Source organism: Gobio gobio, assembly GCF_949357685.1.
Source record: "Gobio gobio genome assembly, chromosome: 18".
Lineage (NCBI taxonomy): Eukaryota > Metazoa > Chordata > Actinopteri > Cypriniformes > Gobionidae > Gobio > Gobio gobio.
The window spans coordinates 47740395-47767721 of record NC_137111.1 but is presented as its reverse complement, the minus strand read 5'-3'; the positions used below and the strand labels follow the sequence as shown (position 1 = coordinate 47767721).

Sequence of the window (27327 nt, the reverse complement as noted above, 5' to 3'; positions counted from 1 at the left end):
GCTTCAAAAAATCAGGAAAAACGGGACCTTTAACATGAGCTCAATGAGATTCTGCTCCTTCTGGAGTCTGTGGCCAGTCGATGAACTGCAGTTTAAGTCACTTCAGTATCAGCTTCAAGAGAAACTGCGGGAGGTTTTCGCTTAACTTGAATATAACACACTTTCATGACTGTTTCTTAAAGGGTTAGTTCACCCAAAAATGAAAATTCTGTCATTAATTACTTACCCTCATGTCGTTGGACACCCGTCAGACCTCCGTTCATCTTCAGACACAAATGAAGATATTTTAGTTGAAATCTGATGGCTCTGAAAGGCCTCCATTGGCTCAATGCACGGTTCACTCTCAAGACCCTTAAAAGACACTAAAGACGTTGTTACAAAGTCCATCTCACTACAGTGGTTCTACAATAACTTTATGAATCGGCGAGAATAGTTTTTGTGCGCAAAAAACCTTAAATAACGACTTATACTTATGACGATTTCAAAACACGGAATCATGAAGCTTCGAAGCGTTATGAATCAGTGAGTCGAATCAGCAGTTTGAATCGCCAAATTTCAGCAGTTTGGCGGTTTGACACGCGATCCGAATCATGATTCGACTCACTGATTCATAATGCTCCGAACTGCTGAATCGACTCACTGCTGAATCGACTCACTGATTCATAACGCTCCGAACTGCTGAATCGACTCACTGCTGAATCGACTCACTGATTCATAACGCTTCGAAGCTTCATGATGCCTTGTTTTGAAATCGGTCATCACTATATAAGTCGTTATTTAGGGGTTTTTTGTGCACAAAAACTATTCTCGTCACTCCATAAAGTTATTGTAGAACCACTGTAGTGAGATGGACTTTGTAACGACGTCTTTAGTGCCTTTTAAGGGTCTTGAGAGTGTAAAGTGCCATTGAGCCAATGGAGGCCTTTCAGAGCCATCAGATTTCAACTAAAATATCTTCATTTGTGTCTGAAGATGAACGGAGGTCTGACGGGTGTCCAACCACATGAGGGGAAGTCATTAATGACAGAATTTTAATTTTTGGGTGAACTAACACTTAACACTTTTAAAAAGCATGTTAATCATTATTTTAAAAATCTTTTGTTTAAGTGCACTTATTAAAAAAATAAGCAGGTAATATTACCTAAAGCACATGTGATGGCTGTTGAATGATATTATTAATAAAGTTAATATATTCTATCGATATAGATCTAAAACGTCGTAGCGTCTACTATCAAATGCACGATGAAAATCTAGTTTATTAGCACAAAGAGGTCTTGTGAAAGCTGAGCGTATAACATGCAGTCTGAGCTCAGCCTTTCTAATTTTGCCTCATTGGAAATATGATGCTATGAGAATGCAGACGAAATTAATGTCCTACATCTTCAGTAGAGCACAGTTAGCCAATGAGGATAAGAGTAAACAAAATATGACATGGGTTCATCAGTGCAGATGTGACATGGGCTCAGTTTAATGAAATAAACCACACACTTCCTTACAAAACAATGTGCTATTGTGCGATCAGATGGTTATCAATGCAGTTATTGTAGTGTTATTATACTATTATAGTCCAGTCAGCTTTATTTCTCCAGCTCTTCACACACAGATGCCTCAGCTTTACACTGATGACAGGAAATTAATGTTGCTTGAGATGAAAAGCTAAAGTAAGTTTTTGATTGATTGTAAAAACTAATTTCAAAATGAAAACAATAATGTAAATATTATTATTATAAGTGTGGAAAAAAAATTAAAAGCACATTTTAAAAAAAAAACAAGCATGATTTCATCTCTTAAATGCCTTAGTGTGTGTTTTAGCCATAATTTTAACTTTTAAAAAAATCTAATTTCAGCTTTTTATCTCATAATTAGCACTTTTAATCATAATTTAGATTTTTAAGTCCTCATTTCAACTGCTCATCTCACAATGTCTTAGCATGTCATATTTTTGACTTTTTATCTCACTATTATGACTTTTAAAATCTTATTTTTGACTTTTTATCTAATAATGAGGACTTTTAAAATCATATTTTACTTTTTATCTCACTATTATGATTTTTAAAATCATATTTTTGACTTTTTATCTAATAATGAGGACTTTTAAAATCATATTTTCTACATTTTATCTTTTAATTATGACTTTATGATAATTGAAATGAGCTGATCAGTAATATAGTTGAATATTTAGTGGCCCAATAATAGCATTATACTATTATAGTATTTATTAATATTTTGGATTATTTTCATATTTTCGATTTTCATTTTAGTTTTAATTTAATCATTTGTATAATATTTCCATTTAGCTTTAATAATTTTTTTTTATTTTAGTTTTAATAATTTTAGTACTTTATTTTATTTCATTATTTGCCAAGGAATTTCAAATGAATTTTGTTTTTGTTTTGCATCTAATACTCTTATTTTATTTGTTAGCTTAATTTCAATTAAAGAAAACAATTTTTAATATGTGTAGTTAATTTGAGTAAATTATAACACTGTTCCTATGCTACTTTGATATAAACAAGGACTGTAAGTACAAGTTTTATGATTTCTTTGAATGAAACGTGTGAATTGCCGAGGATTGATGAGGAGGAGAAATCAAAAACGTTGGACTTGAGGCTGGATGAACTTTAGAGGCTGATTATCTTTCAGTCTCTCATAACTTGTAAAGTCTCCGAGCTGTAAAGAGCTGTGTGACTCAGATTGTGGTAATGTGCTGATATTCAGCTCGTGCTTCTGCAGAAACTGAACATCTCTCATAATACACATGGTTTAGTGTTACAGCGTCATGGAAGATAGGCTGGGAGCTAGTTATTATAGTTTATAAAGGTTTAAATATGGATGTTTTTCTCACACAAACGCATGGCTTAGCTTCAGAAGACCTTTATTCCCGGAGCCGTGTGGAGCAGTTATATGATGGATGGATGCACTTTCATGGACTTCAAAACAGAAACAGCCATTCACTGCCATTATAAAGCTTGGAAGAGACAGGACATGTTTGCATTTAATAACTTCATATGAATTGATCATGCATTTAATATTTTAGCATTTAATAACTTCATATAAATTGATTTTGCATTTAATAACTTCATATTAAAATGATCATACATGTAACATTTTTGCATTTAATGACTTCATATAAATTGATCATGCATTTAATATTTTTGAATTTAATAACGTCATATAAAATGATCATGCATTTAATATTTTTGCATTTAATAACTTCATATAAATTGATCATGCATTTAATATTTTTGCATTTAATAACTTCATATAAATTGAACATGCATTTAATATTTTTACATTTAATAACTTAATTTAAATTGATCATGCATTTAATATTTTTTGCATTTAATAACTTCATATAAATTGATCAGGCATTTAATATTTTTGCATTTAATAACTTCATATTAAAATGATCATACATGTAACATTTTTGCATTTAATAACTTCATATAAATTGATCATGCATTTAATATTTTTATATTTAATAACTTCATATAAATTGATCATGCATTTAATATTTTTGCATTAAATAACTTCATACAAATTGATCATGCATTTAATATTTTTACATTAAATAACTTCATATAAATTGATCATGCATTTAATATTTTTGCATTAAATAACTTCATATAAATTGATCATGCATTTAATATTTTTACGTTTAATAACTTCATATAAATTGATCATGCATTTAATATTTTTGCATTAAATAACTTCATATAAATTGATCATGCATTTAATATTTTTGCATTTAATAACTTCATATAAATTGATCATGCATTTAATATTTTTGCATTTAATAACTTCATATAAATTGATCATGCAGTTCTTTTCTCCGCATGATTATGCGTTGCTGTAATGTTATCAGTGTGTCATTGATGAAACCTCAGTGTAACATTACTCAAGGCAAGCGTCCCGTCCTGACAGGTCAAGGAAAGCCGTGCTTTTCTGAGTGTGTGTGTGTGTGTGACAGGTGACGCGTTTGGACAGCTGCGTTACACACGTTCAGCTGACCGACACTCTGAGCGACTGTGATGTCAGAAACATTAGATCATCCGTAACTCTGTCAGAATCAGTGGTCCCAAGTAACTTTTCAACAGGATGCACTGAGTTATTTGATCTATATTTGAGAACGTTCATCTGACCGTCTGTTTTCACTTTTACCAAATGCTCCCTAAGCTCTAGGTAAAGGTAAAGAAGTCCCACATTTGAGATGTTTAGCATGCCTGAAACATCAAGTGTGGAGATAAATGTGTGCTAACTGTCTGACAGATCTATGAGTGTTTGTTGTGCTGGAGATTGAATGAGAGGCCGTTCTATGTTTAGCTGTGTGTGTGTGTGTGTGTGTGTGTGTGTGGGTCAGGGATGCTGCTGTCCGGCTTTATCAGGGGTTCCTGCGCTGTGGGGCGAGTCCAGAGGGGAAATAGAGCCAACAGGTGCAGATCTAGAGCTGGACGTCTCTCCCCCGCAGCTCAGCCGTTCAAATAGAGGCTTACTCACTAGAAATGATCCTCATTGGCTCCGGGATTCAGCCCGATACATTTCAGACATGTCTCACCGGTGGAATGAACCACAACTCGTCGCTTCACAAGCGTGTTACAGCTCAGGGAGGACATTTAAGAGATCAGACGGGGAGGAAGTGAAATAATTGTTGTACGGTCGCTCTAGGTAAGGCTGTGGTCAAATCATATTTTTTGCATCAAATGATATTCTTTGAACCCGTTGATATATTGATATTTCATACATTGGATCTTATTTTGCTGGATTTTGTGATGAGATTGGATTGGTTCTGAATATCTTCTTTAACACAAGCTGTCATATGCCAAAAATAACTTTAGTCAATGGCTCAGGCTTCACCGCAGTATAGCTTGATAACTAATATTTATAAGAGATAGAGATGCCATTAAATGACTGAATAAATCCAATGAAAATCTCAATGTGAAATGTGTCATTAAAAAAGTAAATAGCTTTTGCTTATCAGCTGGTTTTTGAAAGGCAAACTTCCCTAAAAAGGAAATGTGCACGTGTAAACCCTAACGCTTAAAATAATGAATTGGTTTGAGTTGAGTGAACTCAAATTAAACACATCAGTTAAAAAATTAACTTTTATGAGTATTTAGAACTTCCTGTTTTTCTTTTGAGTTCTCAAAACTGATCTGAATTGTTTTGAGTTTTATGAACTATTTTTGCATTTAAAAACTTCATTTAAATTGACCATGCATTTATTATTTTTGCATTTAAAAACTTCATATAAATTGATCATGCATTTAAAAACTTCATTTAAATTGACCATGCATTTAATATTTTTGCATTTAATAACTTCATATAAATTGATCATGCATTTAATATTTTTGTATTTAATAACTTCATTTAAATTGATCATGCATTTATTATTTTTGCATTTAATAACTTCATATAAACTGATCATGCATTTAATATTTTTGCATTTAATAACTTCATATAAAATGATCATGCATTTAATATTTTTGTATTTAATAACTTCATATACACTCACCTAAAGGATTATTAGGAACACCTGTTAAATTTCTCATTAATGCAATTATATAATCAACCAATCACATGGCAGTCGCTTCAATGCATTTAGGGGTGTGGTCCTGGTCAAGACAATCTCCTGAACTCCACACTGAATGTCGGAATGGGAAAGAAAGGGGATTTAAGCAATTTTGAGCGTGGCATGGTTGTTGGTGCCAGACGGGCCAGTCTGAGTATTTCACAATCTGCTCAGTTACTGGGATTTTCACGCACAACCATTTCTAGGGTTTACAAAGAATGGTGTGAAAAGGGAAAAACATCCAGTATGCGGCAGTCCTGTGGGAGAAAATGCCTTGTTGATGCTCGAGGTCAGAGGAGAATGGGCCGACTGATTCAAGCTGATAGAAGAGCAACTTTGACTGAACCGAGGTCTGCAGCAAAGCATTTGTGAAGCCACAACACGCACAACCTTGAGGCGGATGGGCTACTACAGCAGAAGACCCCACCGGGTACCACTCATCTCCACTACAAATAGGAAAAAGAGGCTACAATTTGCACAAGCTCACCAAAATTGGACAGTTGAAGACTGGAAAAATGTTGCCTGGTCTGATGAGTCTGGATTTCTGTTGAGACATTCAGATGGTAGAGTCAGAATTTGGCGTAAACAGAATGAGAACATGGATCCATCATGCCTTGTTACCACTGTGCAGGCTGGTGGTGGTGGTGTAATGGTGTGGGGGATGTTTTCTTGGCACACTTTAGGCCCCTTAGTGCCAATTGGGCATTGTTTAAATGCCACGGCTTACCTGAGCATTGTTTCTGACCATGTCCATCCCTTTATGTCCACCATGTCCCCATCCTCTGATGGCTACTTCCAGCAGGATAATGCACCGTCACAAAGCTCCAATCATTTCAAATTAGTTTCTTGAACATGATAATGAGTTCACTGAACTAAAATGGCCGCCACAGTCACCAGATCTCAACCCAATAGAGCATCTTTGGGATGTGGTGGAACGGGAGCTTCGTGCCCTGGATGTGCATCCCACAAATCTCCATCAACTGCAGATGCTCTCCTATCAATATGGGCCAACATTTCTAAAGAATGCTTTCAGCACCTTGTTGAATCAATGCCACGTAGAATTAAGGCAGTTCTGAAGGCGAAAGGGGGTCAAACACAGTATTAGTGTGTGTTCCTAATAATCCTTTAGGTGAGTGTAAATTGATCGTGCATTTAACATTTTTGCTCCGGCCAATGGAAATCTCATATCAGTTATGATTTAGTTTAATAAAGGCGGTTTACCTTTGTTTTGTAAAGCTTGTATTAAAGGCTCATCACACACACAGTTTCTGCCAGTCTCATGTTAATGTTGAGTATCTATAGAGTAGTGTTGATCCTTCATATCTCACAAGAGTCTTTAGTTTATCATATTTATAAAAGGCAGATACACTGTACCGATTCTTTCTGAAAACAGCCGAGCTTGTGGAGGCGTGCAGTGGGCGGAGCTAAAGAGACACAGACACACACTCTCACACACACTCACACACTCTCACACACTCTCACACACACTCTCACACACACTCTCACACACTCACTCACTCACTCACTCACACCCTCACACACACACACACACACACACACTCACTCACTCACTCACACACACACACTCTCACAGTCACTCACTCACTCACTCACACCCTCACACACACACACACACTCACTCACTCACACACACACACTCTCACAGTCACTCACTCACTCACTCACTCACACCCTCACACACACACACACACACACACTCACTCACTCACTCACTCACACACACACACTCTCACAGTCACTCACTCACTCACTCACTCACTCACTCTTTCACACACTCACTCACACACACACACACACACACAGACACACACTCACTCTTTTACACACACTCACTCACTCACTCACACACACACACACACACACACACACATGTTTGTTTTTGTGAAATGTGAGGACATTCCATAGGCGTAATGGTTTTTATACCGTACAAACCGTATTTTCTATCCCCTTACACTGCCCCTGCCCCTAAACCTACCCGTCACACACACACACACACACACACACACACACACACACACACACACACACACACACACACACACACACACACACACACACACACACACACACACACACACACACACACTGCCCCTGCCCCTAAACCTACCCATCACACACACACACACACACACACACACACACACACACACACACACACTGCCCCTGCCCCTAAACCTAGCCCTCACAGGAGACTGTGCAGTTCACTTTCTGTGAAAAAAACCTCATTCTGTGATTTATAAGCATTTTGAAAAGTGAGGACATGGGGAACGTCTCATATTTCACCCTCTTTTTGTCATACCCATATCATTATACACATTTGTGTCCTGATATTTCACAAAAACAGCCGGCGGCGCTGGAGTTGTGTTTTTAGACACAAGATCAACAATGTCACTAAAGAAGTGTGTGTGTGTGTGTCTGTGAGTGAGGGAAAGCTTCACAAATAACCCAGCGTTAAGGGAACAGTGGATGCAGTTTGTGTTTCCGGAGTGTGTGTGTGTGTTTGTTCCCGGTCATGAGTGGAAACCGCAGGCGGTGAGTGAAACTGCAGCAAATGTGTGTGTTTTGTTGGCAATCGGTGCGTAAGTGCATATAATGTGAACAACACCAACGTATAGTGAATCGAGAGTTATCCAGGGATAATGCCATGTGTGTGTGTTTGTGTGTGTGAGAGAGAGTGTCATCCGGGAGAAGTGCCCATACAAGCAATCCCGCCCTTTATGATGTCATAAAGGGTCATTCTCGGAAAAAAAAACTTTCTGAAAATTGTTTGAATCCTGAATGAGTGTATTTGGCACAGAAATACTCTGATTCTCACACTGTTTGGCGTGAGATTCAACTCTTTAACAGTGTAAATAAGGCAGAATGCATGAAATGGCATTAGACCCTGGCTTTAATGAACTCTGTGGCCTGCAGGACGGTTTCATTAATAAGCAGAAAATATTTTGGTTTGTAAACGAGGTTGAATCATTTAAGTCTTCGTTTCATTCTGTTAAAGGTCAGAATACAACAACCGAGGTCAAATGAAACCGTTCATACATGCGTTAGAGTTGCATGAATGTATTAATTGTGTAATTGTCTGTGTATGTAACACACTGATGGTGTTTTCCAGGTGGTTCTGTGAGGGTAAAGAGTTGGAAAACAGTCCAGATATTCAGATCATCACCAGCGGTGAGCGTCACTCTCTGATCATAGCCGAAGCGTTTGAAGAAGACACGGGCAGATACTCCTGCTTTGCCTCCAACTTTTATGGCACAGACTCCACCTCTGCAGAAATCTACATCGAGGGTCAGTAAATCAATCATTGACTATTTAATATGAGTGACTAAACGAAATCAAGTTTGCATTATTTCATTTTCCAATAGGAGCGTCTTCATCAGATTCTGAGGGAGAACAACATTTTCAGGCACAGTGAGTTTCACGATTTTCCAACATTGAATCGTGTTATAAGAATTACATGCACATGTATATTAGGCGTGTAACGGTACACAGACGTCACGGTTCGAGGTTTACATCTAGTGGTGAGGTTGTGAATTGCAATCCCTTTCGAAGCATGTAGAGAAGCTACGGTGGCTGACACAGGACAAGATGTCGTCGTCTGAGACAGCAGAGAGTAGCTAGTGCTCTGTAGAGAAGTTTGTCCCTTTAGGGCTACTGTAGAAACATGGCGGCGTCTTCACTGTAAGGGACCCGCGGTGTGTGTAGATAGAAACGGCTCATTCTAAGGTAATAAAAACATAACGACTCATTATGTAAGTTCTTTACACGCCACTGAAAACATAGTTATGGATATTATATTGCATTTCTGTCAATAGATCCTCATAAATACTACACACTGCACCTTTAAAATAAGCCCAAAATGCAAAATAACAAGCACAATTAAGGTTAATAAGTCATTTTTAAGCAAAAAAACTTTATACAGTTATACAATATAAACTTGTGAACATTTTAATATTAAATACAATTATAAAATGTAAAAAATATTTGTTAAATAGCTTAATTTTCCATATAATATTCATTTTGTTTTATTTATGTAATGTAAGTGGAATTTCTTTTATTTATTCTTTTTTTTTTTTTTGGTCTGCGCGGTGAATCGCAATAAAACCAGACCAAAAATCCTAATAATCAAACTAAATCATAAGAATTATTCATGTTAATAATAATATGCGAACAGACAAAAAAAAACATAAAAAAATATATTGTCCCCGTTTTTTTTTATTTTAGTGATATTTTGGCAACACAAATATTCTTCCATTTTAGAAATCTGTTCACCTCAGTGTACACTCACAATAAAAACAAAACATTGTGCTTTTGTAAAATCAAGAAAACAAACAGGATGCTGCTTTCTGCCGTCTCGGTTTCTGTGAAGTAAATGGAGCGCGTCACAAAAATGAACCGAAACTCGCCGTATAGACCATAGATATACATAATAAAGGCTAGATGTCTTACAGCGGAGTCTCTGACGTCATCACCGGCGGCCATCTTGTCACAGGCAAGCTTTCTGCCGTGATCTGCACGAACACAAATGCTCTCATCTCGCTGAAATCTTGACGGATTTACAAATGGTTTGGTTTCTTACAAACGTTATTAACGTGGCTATAATTCTGGATGCTTGAACAAATTATGAATAATTATTCATAAGTGTGCAGTGTCATAACTACATCTCTGACGTTTATGACAAACCAAACATTTTGAAAATCGGTAGAAAATTGAGCTAGTTATTTAAAAAGTGCAAGCACCATTAAAACACAATGTTACGAGTGAGCGAGCTGACTGTGACAAGATGGCCGCCAGGTGCGGACATCGACCTCCATTGGCCAGCAGCGCGGACGAGACATCTCGCCTTTATTATGGACATTTTTTGGTATAGAGTCTAGACTATCTGAACTCTTGTTTTGGTGCATAGATCCTCTCTTCATCAGCTATTTTACCTGTTATGGCGGTTAGCAAACAGCGTTACATTACTGCATACGCCCCCTTCTGGATTGGAGTGTGGATTGACTGTATTCGTCGTCTGACTGTATGCAGACGAATGCATGTACCGTTACACCCCTAATATATATGGACCCATTGCATTACCTTCATGGACCCCAAGGGACCTGTTTGAAAACACATGAACATATTTTTTTTCAGACTTCATACAATATCTCCTCCGCTCGAGCCTGTTGAGATCTCTGTAGAATCCAACGCGGAAAACACCACACCAACTATAACAACGACCTGCGCTGAGCCACCTGCACCTTCAGACGCAGAAGCAGTGCTACTGACCTCTGACCCGCCCTCTGAGGAAGAAGATACAGAGCTTCTGAGTACCACGGTCATCAGCTCTGAAATACCTGTACTTGAACAAACCACACCTATACTAGAACAAACCACACCTATACTAGAACAAACCGTACCTGTACTAGAATCAACCACACCTGTACTAGAATCAACCACATCTGTACTAGAACCACCAACCCCAATATCTGAGGTGGAGCCCACTCCACCGTCTCCACCCCTTCCCTCAAGCCAAAGTATCTCTGATATACTGTTAACATCTCAACAGAGCATTCCTGAGGTACCAACACCCCTACCGTTTTGACCCCATACCCACTGAGGCCTGTGTTTCTCTTACAGTACACATTCTCTGTTTCAGAATCTAAATGGCAGCAGTAGTTATCTTCAAGCCTTCGATCTAAGGCCCATAATGGCAGCTCCTGTTTTTACAAAGGTAGAGCAAACACAACTCGTGTTGTATTTCTAAATCATTGAGTGTCTGTTTTCAGAATGATGCTTTACATGTACATGTGGGCAAAGAAATGTTGCCAAATGTAACCCTAATTGATGGAGTGTGTAGCTTTTCATCCCTCCCTCGCACTTTAACAAATCCTTCCCTCATGGGTCAAAATGACCCGAAGCTCTAAAAGTATTCTTTTTTTTTTTTTTGTCCAGAAAGCTTATTTCATTTCATTTTGATAATATATATATATTTCTAATAATTTTGTTGTATTTTTTTTACTTTTAAATTACTACATTTTGTCAATAAATAATACTTTAAGCACATTCTTTTAACTTAAATTCAAAATAACTCACAATTTCATGCATAACTCTTTTAATTCAGCTCAGAATATCTCACATTTGGTATCTCTGCTGACCTCTTGTGGAAATAATAATAAAATAATAAAATAAAAATAATAAAACATGATATTTCATGACTCTAGATGGCCTTATAGCTCTATATGGAGAGAATGAGCTGTTCCGCTGGGTCCTAAAGTCAGTTTCTCTTTGGTATTCATTCAGATATTAGTTAGAATTAGTTAGAATTTTGAGCAATTTTTCTATGTTTACTGTAGCATTTCATTCATTCCTAAGGGGGTCAAATTGACACGCGAGGGAAGGATTTGTTAATTTTTTTAATTTCAACCACAAAACTCATCGAATCCATTCAATTTTTTGTGTATTCGTGGTTCAAGTGTGACAAAAGTCCTAGGGTCTTGGACCATGAACTCTCAATTTTTAAACATTAAAAAATTAGTTTCGGGTCAAAATGACCCGAGGGACGGTTGTAGGACCATATGATGACAATGTAAGTTTCACCAGGCTCAAATTGTGAAAAAATGGTTGAAGTCCACATGAAGTCCAGACCTTAAATTCAGTGAAAGTCTTTGGGATGTGCTGGCGGAGACTTTACAGAGTGCTGGACTCTTGCATTGCCAATACCGAAAATTTATCCACCTCTTTTACCTCTTCAAATAACATCACAGCATTTATATCCATCAAGAGGTGCATCATTTTTTGTCAAGATCTCCATAATTTAGGATTAGAAGAATTGGTGCCAAAACAAATATCATGCTAGACACATAATAATCACTGCAATAATGATCCAGTCATAGACTCTGAACCCTCTGGTGCTTTTTGGGGTGAATCTTTTTTACAATTTGTTTATTTCGATTTTTTTACTTTATCGGAATGGTACGAAACTTGGTAAAGGTTTTGGCACTTGCTATGTGAACACACAAAAAATAAATCATGGACGTGATTCAAAAAGGTTAAATGGTCCTGAAAAAAATAGTCACACTTGTACTCCTCGTGGTCAAAAATAAATGGGAGACGAATGGAAACTTTTGATACTGCACCCAAACAAAATCTTACTGAAGGCAAATTTTTTGAGATATCAAGCTCAAATTTGGTTTAGATTTATGGCTTTGATTTTCTCTGTGCTCTAAAGCATTCAAGATTTACGACAGTTTAAGTTGGAAATTCCATTCTCAGGTTTATGCTCAAAAAATGTATAAATGGATTATAACTACAGTATAAATATAATTTGGTACCATAAAATCCATACAAAATATGAATTAAAAAAACATTATCGAACTAAAATAAAGAACATTCATTTCATTGAAATAAAATTAAAAAAACGCCACGTGAAGAGCACCAGGAGGTGTTAAGCATTTGCCTATTTAAATCCAAACAGCTACTTTTTGTTGGCCTGACAGTGTATGTATTGTATTCATATTTTAACAGATTTTAACCGTTTGCTTGCATTCCTGCCCAAATCCAAGTAGTCAAAACCTTTTGTTGCATGGCAGACAATAAAAATCCAATGCAAGCCAATTCTAGAAATATCATATAAACTTGGTGGTGACCTCATTTGACGTGCAATGCCCTTGTAACCCCGCAACATGCTACAATCCACTCAGCTCCCTGGCGGCAATCCACAAATACTGAGCAGTCATGGTGGTAGTTTTGCATGAGCGTACACCTCTAACGTTATCAGACTTTCTGTGGTGACTCTGAGTCCTCCTTTGCTCCTCTATCTTGTGGGGTCCCACAGGGTTCAGTTTTAGGCCCTCTTCTCTTCTCTCTTTATTTGATCCCGCTTGGTTCTATAATTAGGAAGCATGGCATATCATTCCACTGTTACATGGACAAGATTTATGTGCCTCTTAAAAAGAATGACACTGTCAGAACGCTACTCGAGTGTCTTGACGACATAAAGGCCTGGGATGGCTCTTATTTTTTTACGTTTTAATGCAAAAAAGACCGACGTGATGGTTTTTGGTGGCACCACTGGTTTGAATCGGGTACATTGGCCAAACACATCAAGTCAGCCATCAGTAACCTAGGGGTTAAAATTGATTCTGACCTTAAGTCAGATCAGGGCAGACGTTAAATCGAGCTTTTTTCAATTGAGGCAGCTGGCCAAAATGAAGCCTTTTCACCCGAGGCAACATTTTGAGACCGTAATCCACGCCTTTGTTACCACTTGGCTGGATTACTGTAATGCACTGTATGTGGGGGTTAGTGGGTCTTCTGTCGCCCGTCTCCAATTGGTACAAAACACTGCAGCATGTCTTTTAACTGGAACACGTAAACACGAGCACATTTCAACCATTTTATCCTCACTCCACCGGCTGCCCGTACATTTTAGGATCCACTTCAGAATTATTTTTTGTGTTTTTAAATCCCTGAATGGTCTTGCCCCACCCTACATCTCTGAGCTGCTGCACCCTTATACACTCACCCGTTCTCTCAGGTCAGCTGATCAACTGCTCCTGAATGTGCCCCAAAAAAAAGCGTTAGCTTGGAGCGGACGTGCCTTTGCTGTGGCAGCTCCTAAACTGTGGAATGATCTGCCCATTAGACATGCCTCTACGCTGTCTATTTTTAAATAGCATCTTAAAACCCACCTTGACTCCTTGGCCTTTGACCCCTGACATTGATGATTGTTTAATTGTATTGTTTCTATGGTATTGCGGTTTGTCTCTATTCAATTTTATTTGTATTTTATGTATTATGAGGTTTTTGATTGGTTGGTTGGTTGATTGATTGATTGATTGATTGTATGTATATATAAAAATGTAGTTTTTACATGCTTTCCATTCCAGTGTCATTGAACACCATTGTCTCTTTTGGTGCAGAACCTTCAGGATGTCCTGGCTCTGGAGAGTCAGCTGGTAGTGTTGGAGTGCCGGATAAAAGGCACTCCCTCCCCCAAAGTGGACTGGTACAGAGAGGGAACACTTATTGAAGATTCTCCAGACTTCAGGATCCTCCAGAAGAGTATGTCTAATTTTAGTATGCATGGATATATCCTTGAAAAGTCTCAAACTGTATCTTGTAAAAGAAACTTCAACTTTCAACTTCTGATAATCCACACATTCTGTTTTTTTTTCATCCCAGAACCAAGATCTATGTCTGAATCTGGTAGGTGGATTTGATTAGCCTTGCTTTCTCAAGTGAATTATGTCATTGCACTAACCACCTAACAGTCTACCATTTCTCTGTTTTGTGTGGACTTCAGAGGAGATATGTACGCTGGTTATCGCGGAGGTCTTTCCAGAGGATTCTGGGACATTTACTTGCACAGCCAGCAATAAATATGGCACAGTTTCGAGTATCGCAGTGTTGAGAGTGAAAGGTAAATTTGTGTTGATGTGTTGAAACGTAAAACTGCTTACACCTCAAGTCTAGTTCTGAAAATATTTTTCTCTACATCAATAGGACACAATAATAACAACACCAACCCCACAACGACAAGCACTTTAACTGTGGAACCCTCCCCACCAAAGGTCCCTCCATCAGACCTGATATCAACAACTTTGAAGCGTAAGCCAGATGTTCCTCTGGTAAACAACAAGCTTCACTCAAGTATGATTTGTCTTGACCCTTTGAGCTCTGGTTTTAAGCAGTCAGACCCTTTGGACTCTGTAACACTTCGTTCAGACTCCCTAAACCCTAGTACGTTTCGCCATGACCTCAGCACTAGCCTACCTAGTCTAAACCCTCTCAGCATTGGAAAACACAGCTCCGATACTTTCAGGAGTAGTCTACCTCAGCTAGACCCACTCAGCTTCAATGCTTCTTCACTCAACTCTGATTCGAACCATAAGTCTCTAGGCTTTAGCACTACACACTTTGATTCAGGAGGGTCTGGTTGTAAGCCTCCCACAGAAGTGACCCAAAGTCCATCCAACGGCATCACTTTGAGCTCAGATGACTGGGTTGAACCATCACCAAATGGTTCAAAATCTACCTCCAGCCTTTCTGTTATTAGTCCCCCACTGGTAAACTCAAGTAACCATCAAGAGCAACCACCTGTTAAACCCCTACCAGATCCCCCAACTTCTTGCCTCAAGACAAGACCCGAGGGTGTGCTAGGGAATCACAATGAACCCCGCTCTAGTTCTCGAGTGGGTCTCCGCGTGACCTTTAAACTCCCGGAGGATGAAGAAGAAGAAGAGAGAGAACTGTCATCCAAAGAACCACCACCGGTGTTGGCGAAACCAAAATTGTAAGTACCAACTTCAGACAACATTTTAGGACCTTCTGAACTAGATACAACGCATATGTTTTCTCCTTCTTTTGTCTTATCTTAGAGACCCAGTGCAGCTTCAGATCCTCCACAACCAGGTGCTTTTGGAACAGCAGCAGGAGAACGTCTCCCCAAGCCAAGAGTTACCACTTTTAGACCAGACAAGTTCTGAGCCACCCCCTGTCACCCCAACTCACCCTCCGGCAAATCCAGTGCCATCAGCACTCCGACCACCTCTCGTAATCCAATCTGGTCCAGTTCCACAGCTGATCCCTGCATCCATCCCTCCCATATTAAAAACTGCTCCTGTATCCCAATTGAGCATGCCTTTAACCAATCCCTTGCCCCCTCCCCAACTTACTCCATCAGCCACAACCTTACACAACCACCCTCCAACACCTCAACAAAATCTGGCTCCTACTACTTTGTTAAATATTGTTCCACCAAGTATGGTTCCTTCTACCCTAATACCCCAAACAATTGCACCCAATGTGGCTCCTATGCCAAGTGTGCTACCAATAATCCCAATGACTCAACCTGCAGGAGCTCCCAACATCCCTATTCCTCAATCAAATGGTGGACATTCTACACCTTTTCATCAACTTCTCATGGCTCCATCCACCCACACAAACCTTAGCCACATGACCAATATGCCACCCATTACTCCTTCCAGTCATATATCACAAATAAACATGAATCCAATCTTGCAGATGAACTCTGTCCCCATTAGTGACATGAGCATTGCCAAAACACAAGCATTCATGACACCTAATACAGCAACGGTGAACAACACTGCACCAAAGTTAAACACCACCTCAATTGCTCATCCCAGTATGGCTCCACAAAGTGTGTCCTATCCACCCCTTAGTATCATCACCTCACAGCATCTGGTGAGAAATCCACCTGCACCCATCCCGAGTCCAATGTCTCCACCTCCGTTGAACAACACCCTGCCTCCACTTCCCGGGATTATTCCCATCTCCGCCCAGAGCTTCAGCTACACCAGGCCAAAGGAGTTCATTGCAGCCCAGGCGCTCTCTCCTATCAGGAGTCCAACTGAGTCTCCTGTTCCAATGCTCCACGAATTAGCTGCACAGATATTCCCGAAAACGACACGGGAGCTTATGTCGCCCGTCAACCAGTTTGCTCCGTCCCCAAGAAGGTTTCCAACTAGAGTTCTGGAGTCTCCGAACAGCCCCCTATATGTGTCCTCACCACCTCTGTTTCCTCCTGGGCAGGGAAATTCAGTGTTTTCTTTTAGAACTCATTCGCCACCACAAGCTTCTTCACCAACGTCTAGCAGCTCCACCCCCAGCCCCATCCAAAACCCAGTGGCCTTCCTTAGTTCTGTCCTTCCTTCGCTGCCAACATCTCATCCGACCAATGCCATGGGGCTGCCTAAAAGAGCCCCACTTGGGTAAGCAAACACAAACATTTCATTATAACCAGGGCTTAAAAACGGAAAAAAATATCAATCGGTTCACTCCGAGCAGAATCGATATTTTAACGTTTCCGTTTTTGCGTTCCTCATTAAACATTACTGTTCCGAAAACGGTTTGATTTGAAAAAATAACGGTTAATAACGTTATTTTAATTTAGCCTATACTTTAAACAAATATGTATAAATAAAGACTTATTTTCACTCAATAATAATATAACGCATGATAATTAAACTTGAATATTTATTTCATAACATTTTTAAAACCACAACAGAAATACATGCATTAATTACAAAGCATAAACAGCGGGACAAATATTGACCTGTTTTAATGGAGCGGAAAGTGGCCCTCTATATGCCTATTCTTTTCAGAAGAGTGATAACATTCTTTGTACATAACTTTTTTTTCAACACGACTTGTTTTAAAAATTGCATGAATAAACAATAAATAAACTGGATAACCATTGCTCTTTTAATGCACTGTCAACTGGTAATTTCAAAGCAAACACTGCGCAACATGTCCTTGCATCACATAATCAAATTCAGTCAGCTAATAAAGCTTGATCATTTAATGCAATCTAACATACCATTTAATACGAAGCATCAACCGTCTATATAGAAAACATTGAGCTGTATTGGCAATCTGAAAGACTATAGGAAAAATGTTTGATAGATGCTATAGCCTACTTGGATAGGCTAAAACGAAATCCACAAACTAGCCTAAATCAGACTATTTGAGCGTAAAGTCCGTACTGCTTATTTAAACGTACGAAAAGAATGTCCTCCAATAACTGCGCATTCATTGTAGACTTCAGCGGGGAAAGAAATGTACTTGAGGCATGAAAATGCGCGCTCTATACTGACTTGCGTTACTGGTAGATTCATAGATGACTGGTGCATTTCACTCACGCTTGATCCGTCAACGTCACATGCTGTACTACTCTATTCATGATTGGTCACTGCCAAATTAAAATATTAAAGAGAACGATAAAATAACGTTATTAACCGGTTAATGGTCATTTCAAATTAATTTTTCTGTTCAGAACGATTCAAATTGATTTTGATTTCGTTTTTTCGTTTTTGTTCCTCTTAAAATTTCGTTCGTTTCCGGTTTTCGTTCCTTGAACCGGTTCAGAGCCCTGATTATAACATCATAATAGGGTTTAAAGCTCACACTTTCTCTTAGGTCCTGTTTACACCTGGTATTAAGATGCATTTTCGTCAATCAGATCACAAGTGGACGGCGCAAAATACAGATGTAAACAGGGTCTAAAACGTTCTGAGCTTGTCCTCCAGAGGTCATCAAAAATGCTTTAGAGCAGATTGCATTTAGTCGAATGCATTGGAGCAGCCGCTAATAGCGCTTTTCCACTGCATAGTAACGCTTGGTATGGCTCGGTATGAGACGGCTCGGCTTAGCTCGCTTTGCTTTTCCACTGGTATCACTCGTTTTGGCACAGCTCGGCTCGCTTTGGCTCGGTTTGATTTTCCACAGCAGTTAGCACCGCTTTAAAGTGGTGGGATTATAGAATGATCGTTGTAATTGACCTATCGGTAAGCCCCGCCCCCCTTAGTTACTGTTGATAACTTGGACAAACAAACGGAGTTGCTATATTTTACAATGTACAGCTGTCAGTGTGAAAACCTTATCCCAAGATGTTTTTAGACACAGAATGTAGCGTATATCCTGTCCGAATGATGGCCAAACTTAACTGATGGTTTATCAAGTTTATTGCATCGTTATTCACTCCAAAAAAATCATCGTAAGAGCTGAACAAACAAAGCATAAGAAGTGCGCATTCACGTCTAATTCACAAACTCTCTCTCTCCGTTGCATTACCATTAACATACACAGCAAATTACACAAAAACACTAACAGTAAACAAACATACACACAGAGCTTATGCCTTTTCGGGGGTGCAGTTAATAACTGGTAAACTTTGTATGATCTACAAAACAACTCCGATAAACTGCGTGCGAGCTCTTCCTTTCACTACCCGTAGACTATAATACCCATCAAAATATGAGTCCTCCTTAGTAGGACAGATAATGTAGACCTTAAACATATCTAAAATTAAATTAATTTACATATAACCAGTTTAATATGGAGAGGCACTGAAATGTAGACCTTTTGTGTTTTTGACCTACAGTGTTACATGGCGTGAGAACAGTTAGTTTGTATGTTAGCAGGGACTTTAATCGTAACTTAACGAGAGTATGACAAACAGAAAATCCTCTCAGGATCGCTGGAGTCAGTGCTACAGTACCTCAGGCACGACATTTGAGCATTTTTGTAGCATAAACACCATCAAACCGATGAGAGCTTCGGATTTTCCAATGCATCTCTATGGCGCTGAAACCTAAAGATGTCCGAGTTCCGGTCCCAGCGCAACTGATACTCAACTGCTATTGGCTCATCTGCGTTCGATGGGAGGGGCTTACCGATAGGTCAATTGTGCCGCCTCTACTTCTCGGCATGTGGATGTTTTTACCTACAAAGAAGTTTGTAGTTGAAGGAGGCTGATGGCAGCAAAACAAAATAGTGCTAAAAACCAGAGAGTCTTAGGCACACGTACAACAAAGCACAGATGACGACATCACTTGATTTGCTCAGTGGTTCACAAGGGTAAACGAATCGTGTTTTTAGCAATGTGTTTAGGGTCTCAATCGCTATATCACTGTCACAAAAGCATATAATGATAGTGACGGTAGTGACGATTCTCTCTGAACAATCAGTGATCTGCAGTGTTTACACGTCACTTTTTTAGTATCGGTACGGCACGCAGGAACCTCAACCGAGGTGGTACTATATAATGGTGCTTTTCCACTGCATGGGACAGTTCGGTATGGCTCGGTATTAGGGGTGTAACGATTCGTTTTAACAACGATTCGATTCGTATCACGATTTGAGGTTGTCGATACGATTCAAGGACGATATTGGTTCATTTAGAACGATACGATCCGAAACGATTCAGTGACTTGAAATCGATTCAGTAACTTTTTAGCCAAAAATTGTGTGACTGAAATAAATATCTGGATACTGGTCAGTGCAGGTGAAGTTTCCTAGATTCCTGTTGTTTCTTGTAAAGGAATCAGGTATCAATTAATTATGGATATAAACAAACAAGTAAACAACAATTAATGGCAAATGCATTCAAATTTTATTTGAATAAAGTGCAACCAACAGTTTAGGTTGAATTAAAAGGAAGTTAACCTTTTCTGCTCTCATTTTCAATTTTCAATACATTTTCAATAAAAGCACAGTAAGTGCAACCAACATTTCAACAGTAGGTTAACCTGCTACTTCTGCTTTTGTTATCCAACATAAAAATATTACAATATTAATATAAAAAATAAAGTGCAACTAACTTCTCTTCAGGTTTAATTAATAGTAGGTTTACCTGCTACTTTTGCTGTTGTTTTACAACATTAAAATAATACAAATACAATATTAATATCAAAAATAAAGTGCAACCAACATTTCTTCAGGTTGAATAAACTGGCTGAACCTGCTACTACTCTCAGTTTAATAAACAAACAATATTTAACAAAGATAAAATGTAACCAACTACTCTTCAATGACTCTACAGATTTCTTTTTCAAAAATATCAACATGATCTGACCGCAGAACACTTCTCTGTGCGTTCACTATGTTGCCAGCTGTACTAAAACTCGCTCTGCTGGCACACTGGTGCTGGAATGCACAGGTAACATTTAGCAAGGGTTGAAAGTACAGGTAACACGTTACTAACTTAGCTCTTTCTCCTGGTGGCTTGATAATTTCTCGCACGTTGGCTTCTCTGTCATCCGCCATGCTATGTTTTGTTTTCTTAGCGCTGCTGCTGGTGCGTGCGTTGCGATGATGTCACAGATAGGCAGACTTAATCGAGTAACGTTTAACGCCTTTATCATTAAAAGTGCTAAGAAAAAACATCCATATAAAGTCTGACGTGCTTAAATCCAATGCGTTATTTCCCATGATCGATACAATCGATTGATTACCTTTTAAAACGATGTTAGATCGATATATGTCGTCCGGAAGGCCATCTTGCCGAGCACAGATCGATGTAGTTAGATCATAGGAAAATAAATCGATACATCGATGTAGTAGATGAATCGTTACACCCCTACTCGGTACGGCTCACTTTTTGGTGCTTGTCCACTACATGGTGCGGTTCGGATCGCTTGAATAGTACCACCTCGGTTGAGGTTCCAAGCTTGCCGTACCGATACTAAAAAGTGACGTGTAACTTTGTGTGACATTGCTAAATACAGTATTAGTTTACCCTTGTGTGCCGTCGAGCAAATCTAGTGATGTTGTCATCTGCGCTTTGTTGTACAAGTGCCTACTCTTGTTTTTAGCAGTATTTTGTTTTGCTGCTATCAGCCTGCTTTGAAACAAACTTATTCGTCTTGTAGTTAAAAACATCCACATGCAGAGAAGTAGAGGCGGCACAATTACAACGATCATTCTATAATCTAAAAGCGAAGCGAGCTAAGCCGAGCCGTACCAAGCGTTACCATGCAGTGGAAAGCGCCAGAAAAGACTAACGTGTAAACATTATGGGAAGCGCGCTAGCCAGACGGGATTTAAACTATGTCGGCTGGAGACTCAAGTTTGGTTTGAAGACAAAAAACGTACCAAGCACAATGTTCTCTCACCATTCCTGATTTCTAGCAGAAACGAAAGCTGATGCTCTCCGTATGTTTTTCTGTCATCTCTGGACGGGTTCATATGTAAATTGATGAGCTTATTTTGTCCATTCGATCGAAACATCTGAAAAAACTCATACATTTACCCGCCCATTTATCATTCCCTCGAAGAAATCAGGACAGAAGTGGTTGAAAGTGGACAAAAGAGACACCAGGTGTCAATGGGAATGTGACTCCCTCATCCATTTGTGATCCGATTGACTAAAATGCATCTTAATACCAGGTGTAAACAGGGCCTTAAAGGGATAGTTCATGTACAAATGTTAATTGTTTCAACGTTCCTCATGTGGTTCTGTCTTCTGTGCAACACAAAAGGTGGATTTTTTTATCCTGGCTGAATCCGATCTGTGAACAAATGAACTGAATTAGCTGATTCATTGAAAAGATTTGACTCGTTTGAACAAATCATTCTTCTTTGAACTTTCACAAAACGTCCAAGCAGAGCTAGGGCGGATGTCAATATTCTCAGGGAATAACTACTGTATGATTGTTTTATGTCATTTTTTTAGCTTGACAGGCCCCCAATACTCTTTCATGTTCGCTAGATTGAAAAGAGAGGCCACTCAGTCTTCAATATTCTTCACAAATTCACCTTATTGTGTTCGATGAAAGAAAGGGAGTTTTGTTTTTGGATGTTCCTTTAATGTGATTTTCCCAAGTCATGTTGTTGCATCAAGTTTAAAGGGTTATAGTGAACCTACTTAAGAGACTGTTTCCCTGTGATTTGTAGGTTATGGTACGGGTTTGTTGAATCTTCTTGTGTTTCTTACCTCAGTCTCGTTGTGTTACTCCATGTTCAGGCCTCAAAGTGCACTGAAGAAGAACCAAAGAGTTTCCAGACTCGTGTCCGATAACGACATCCGCGAAAGCAGGGAAACACTCTTACAAGATATTGAGAAGAAGTTGCAATTTAAAGATGAACCACTTCGTTTTGGACAACAGGTACGACAAAGTTGTAAAGGTGTTTTGCTTGACTAGTGTATAGTAGAAATAGTAGGCAATGCCTTTGCAGGGTTGCTCATCTGCTTTAGTTCACTAAAGCAAGTTATAGATTGAGTTCTGAGTTTCTTTATGTGTTACACAATTACTGAGGGTTTAATCTTGGCTTGTAATAGTGCTTGTGTGGGCTTATACAAAACACTGATTGATGGAGATGGAGAAGGAGGAAAATTATCCCCATGTTCTAAGTACCACAGTTTTACCACTCTCAAATAAATCTCATGTCAAAATAGCTAGAAAGAGAGAGATATTTAAATGCTGTAAATATTTAGTTGTTCTGTAAAGGTCTTTAAAAATGATTTGGGACTTAAAGAAAAAAAAGCTATGTTTATTGTCAACATGAAATCAAACTGGCTTTTCTAATTGGAAATGCTGTTTCACCTTAAGGTTGTTTTAGGTGCGAGTGTTTCATGTTGATTTTAAATGCAAATATACATGATTTGAGGACTTTTATTATTGCTATCTGCCCTTTATAATTTCTTTGTGGTCTGTGTATATTATATATATACCGATCAGGCATAACATTGACCACTGATAGGTTGCACTGATGATCTCTTCATCTCCTGTTAGTGGGTGGGATATATTAGGCAGCAAGTGAACATTTTGTCCTCAGAGTTGATGTGTTAGAAGCAGGAAAAATGGCCAAGCGTAAGGATTTGAGCGAGTTTGACAAGGGCCAGATTGTGACGGCTAGGAAACCATGGGTCCTCCATCATGTGGATGTTCCTTTGACACGTCCCACCTACCTAAGCATTGTTGAGCCCATGTCCAGCCTCTCATGGAGACGGTATTCCCTGGTTGCTCTTTCAGCAGATAATGCGCCGCCACAAAGCACAAATGCTTCAGGAATGGTTTGAGGAGCACAACAACGAGTTTGAGGCGTTGACTCGGCCTCCAAATTCCCCAGATCTCAATCCAATCGAGCATCTGTGGGATGAGCTGAACAAACAAGTCCGATCCATGGAAACCCCACCTTGCAGCTTACAGGACTTAAAGGATCTGCTGCTAACATCTTGGTGCCAGACACCACAGCACACCTTCAGGGGTCTAGAGGAGTCCATGCCTCGACAGGGGACCAACGCAATATTAGATAATGTTATGCCTGATCGTGTGTGTATATATATATATATAATCAACCTATAGTCACCCGTTTCACATGCTAATGCATTTCATGTGTCAAATATGCGTCCGCACCATATTAACACTGAGTAACACTATAACACCATTTATCACACATTTGTCTGGATGTGTGGCTAGTGTCTGTGTTTACATCACCGTCATTCATCCTGTCCTCCATAGAAGCCGAGTTATGTGGGGGAAGTGAGCCGATCGCTCGGACCAAACATTCCCACTGCAACTGTCATTAACTATGACGAGGTACAAGGACTTTTCTCCATTGCAAGCAGTGCTTTGTCCTGTAGTGCATATAAGATATAAAGCAGTAGCTTTTTCCACTAACGGAGATTGCATGCACAATAACTCTCGTTAGAGGAAGATGCAGTATGCTTAATATGTTCATTATTTGCAAATAAAACCTCAGTTTAACAAATAATGGCTGTGTCATTGTAAATTGTGAATAAAGATGCATGAGCAACTTTAATTGAATTAAATGCTACATGTTATGCACTAACTAAATGAGAATATTAATATCAGTGTTTAATGGATATCTCACACAGAAGCAATAATGACATGAGCATTATTCAACCATCAGTATCGGCTGTTTTCTCATGTGAATGCAAGCGGTGTCTGTGAGTAAACATAAGTGCTGGGCATGAGATAGGAATGAACAGGGCCGTTTTGTATTATAAATAGAGGTGACTGCATTCAGAAATGTTGGCGGTCGCCCAGCTTTCATCGAGACAGACCGGCTGCTCCAGCCTCTTCATACTAATAGGTGCTTTTTAAAATGGGAAGGAATATTAAAGGGTACATATCATACTTTTTTAGTAACCAACTTTGAAATTTGCCGTCCAAATGGAGTTTTTACTCTCTCTTTAACCCCCAGAACATGACGTTTTGAGGGCTAGTATACTTTTAAGACTTTATATATTATAATGTTATGTTGTTATCGTAATTGGTTCACATGTTGTCAAATGTGTCTCTGATCTGGTGGCCTGACCACTGATTTATGTCTAAAAAAACTCTAGAGAATTTATAAGCCATGCACTTTATATATAGATATTACAGGAATCTAGTGGTCATGCCATGGCATTACATAAGTTTTTCTGTTTTAACTCCCCCCAAATGGCGCTAATATATATACAAAAATTTGATTTTTATGCCTGGTCTTTATTTTAATATGGGATACTGCTTTAATCGGAAAATAATTAAAAATTATGTTAGGGAAAAAAAAAAGTGTATTGTTTTCAATGGGGAAAAAATAGCTCATAAAAATGTTATAAATATTGTGTAGCATCAAAAAATCCCCTGAAAATTCTAAACAATAATCAAAAAATTATTATTGAATAAAAATATATTATATTGGTCTTCCTGGGAAAAAACTTCACTTCAGTGTTTTTAAACGAATCTCTTTAATGACTGATTCAATGACTCACTCATAAAGACTTCACTTGATTCATTACTGGATGAATCCGTGTTTTTGAATGAATCTCTTGAGTGAATGATTCAATGACTCACTCATAAAGACTTCACTTGTTTCATCACTGGATGAATCAGTGTTTTTGAATGAATCTCTTGAGTGAATGATTCAATGACTCACTCATAAAGACTTCACTTGTTTCATTACTGGATGAATCAGTGTTTTTGAACAAATCTCTTGAGTGAATGATTCAATGACTCACTAATAAAGACTTCACTTGTTTCATTACTGGATGAATCAGCGTTTTTGAATGAATCTCTTGAGTGAATGATTCAATGACTCACTCATAAAGACTTCACTTGTTTCATCACTGGATGAATCAGTGTTTTTGAATGAATCTCTTGAGTGAATGATTCAATGACTCACTCATAAAGACTTCACTTGTTTCATTACTGGATGAATCAGCGTTTTTTAATTAATCTCTTGAGTGAATGATTCAATGACTCACTCATAAAGAATTCACTTGTTTCATTACTGGATGAATCAGTGTTTCTGAATGAATCTCTTGAGTGAATGATTCAATGACTCACTCATAAAGACTTCACTTGTTTCATCACTTGATGAATCAGTGTTTTTGAACAAATGATTCAATGACTCACTCATAAAGACTTCACTTGTTTCATTACTGGATGAATCAGTGTTTTTTGAATGAATCTCTTGAATGAATGATTCAATGACTCACTCATAAAGACTTCACTTGTTTCATCACTGGATGAATCAGTGTTTTTGAACAAATGATTCAAAGACTCACTCATAAAGACTTCACTTGTTTCATCACTGGATGAATCAGCGTTTTTTAATTAATCTCTTGAGTGAATGATTCAATGACTCACTCATAAAGACTTCACTTGTTTCATCACTTGATGAATCAGTGTTTTTGAACAAATGATTCAATGACTCACTCATAAAGACTTCACTTGTTTCATCACTGGATGAATCAGTGTTTTTGAATGAATCTCTTGAGTGAATGATTCAATGACTCACTCATAAAGACTTCACTTGTTTCATTACTGGATGAATCAGTGTTTTTGAACAAATCTCTTGAGTGAATGATTCAATGACTCACTAATAAAGACTTCACTTGTTTCATTACTGGATGAATCAGCGTTTTTGAATGAATCTCTTGAGTGAATAATTCAATGACTCACTCATAAAGACTTCACTTGTTTCATCAGTGGATGAATCAGTGTTTTTGAATGAATCTCTTGAGTGAATGATTCAATGACTCACTCATAAAGACTTCACTTGTTTCATTACTGGATGAATCAGCGTTTTTTAATTAATCTCTTGAGTGAATGATTCAATGACTCACTCATAAAGAATTCACTTGTTTCATTACTGGATGAATCAGTGTTTCTGAATGAATCTCTTGAGTGAATGATTCAATGACTCACTCATAAAGACTTCACTTGTTTCATCACTTGATGAATCAGTGTTTTTGAACAAATGATTCAATGACTCACTCATAAAGACTTCACTTGTTTCATTACTGGATGAATCAGTGTTTTTTGAATGAATCTCTTGAATGAATGATTCAATGACTCACTCATAAAGACTTCACTTGTTTCATTACTGGATGAATCAGTGTTTTTTGAATGAATCTCTTGAATGAATGATTCAATGACTCACTCATAAAGACTTCACTTGTTTCATTACTGGATGAATCAGTGTTTTTTGAATGAATCTCTTGAATG

At 38.3% G+C, this 27327-nt stretch overlaps 1 protein-coding gene across 2 annotated transcripts in view; it reads left to right on the top strand.

Annotated features, from left to right (window-relative positions):
• The window catches only part of mypn (myopalladin), a 52214-nt gene that overhangs the window by 11317 nt on the left and 13570 nt on the right, over positions 1-27327 (top strand). Inside the window, exons 3-13 of one of the 2 annotated variants that reach the window (XM_079843613.1) lie at positions 8700-8875; positions 8953-8998; positions 10721-11147; positions 11226-11300; positions 14491-14632; positions 14753-14776; positions 14874-14990; positions 15074-15863; positions 15949-17301; positions 22836-22977; positions 24334-24411. In XM_079843613.1, the coding sequence (XP_079699739.1) occupies positions 8700-8875; positions 8953-8998; positions 10721-11147; positions 11226-11300; positions 14491-14632; positions 14753-14776; positions 14874-14990; positions 15074-15863; positions 15949-17301; positions 22836-22977; positions 24334-24411 (3370 nt within the window). The remainder of the gene's footprint in view (positions 1-8699; positions 8876-8952; positions 8999-10720; positions 11148-11225; positions 11301-14490; positions 14633-14752; positions 14777-14873; positions 14991-15073; positions 15864-15948; positions 17302-22835; positions 22978-24333; positions 24412-27327) is intronic. The other variant, XM_079843614.1, reaches the window with a different exon arrangement.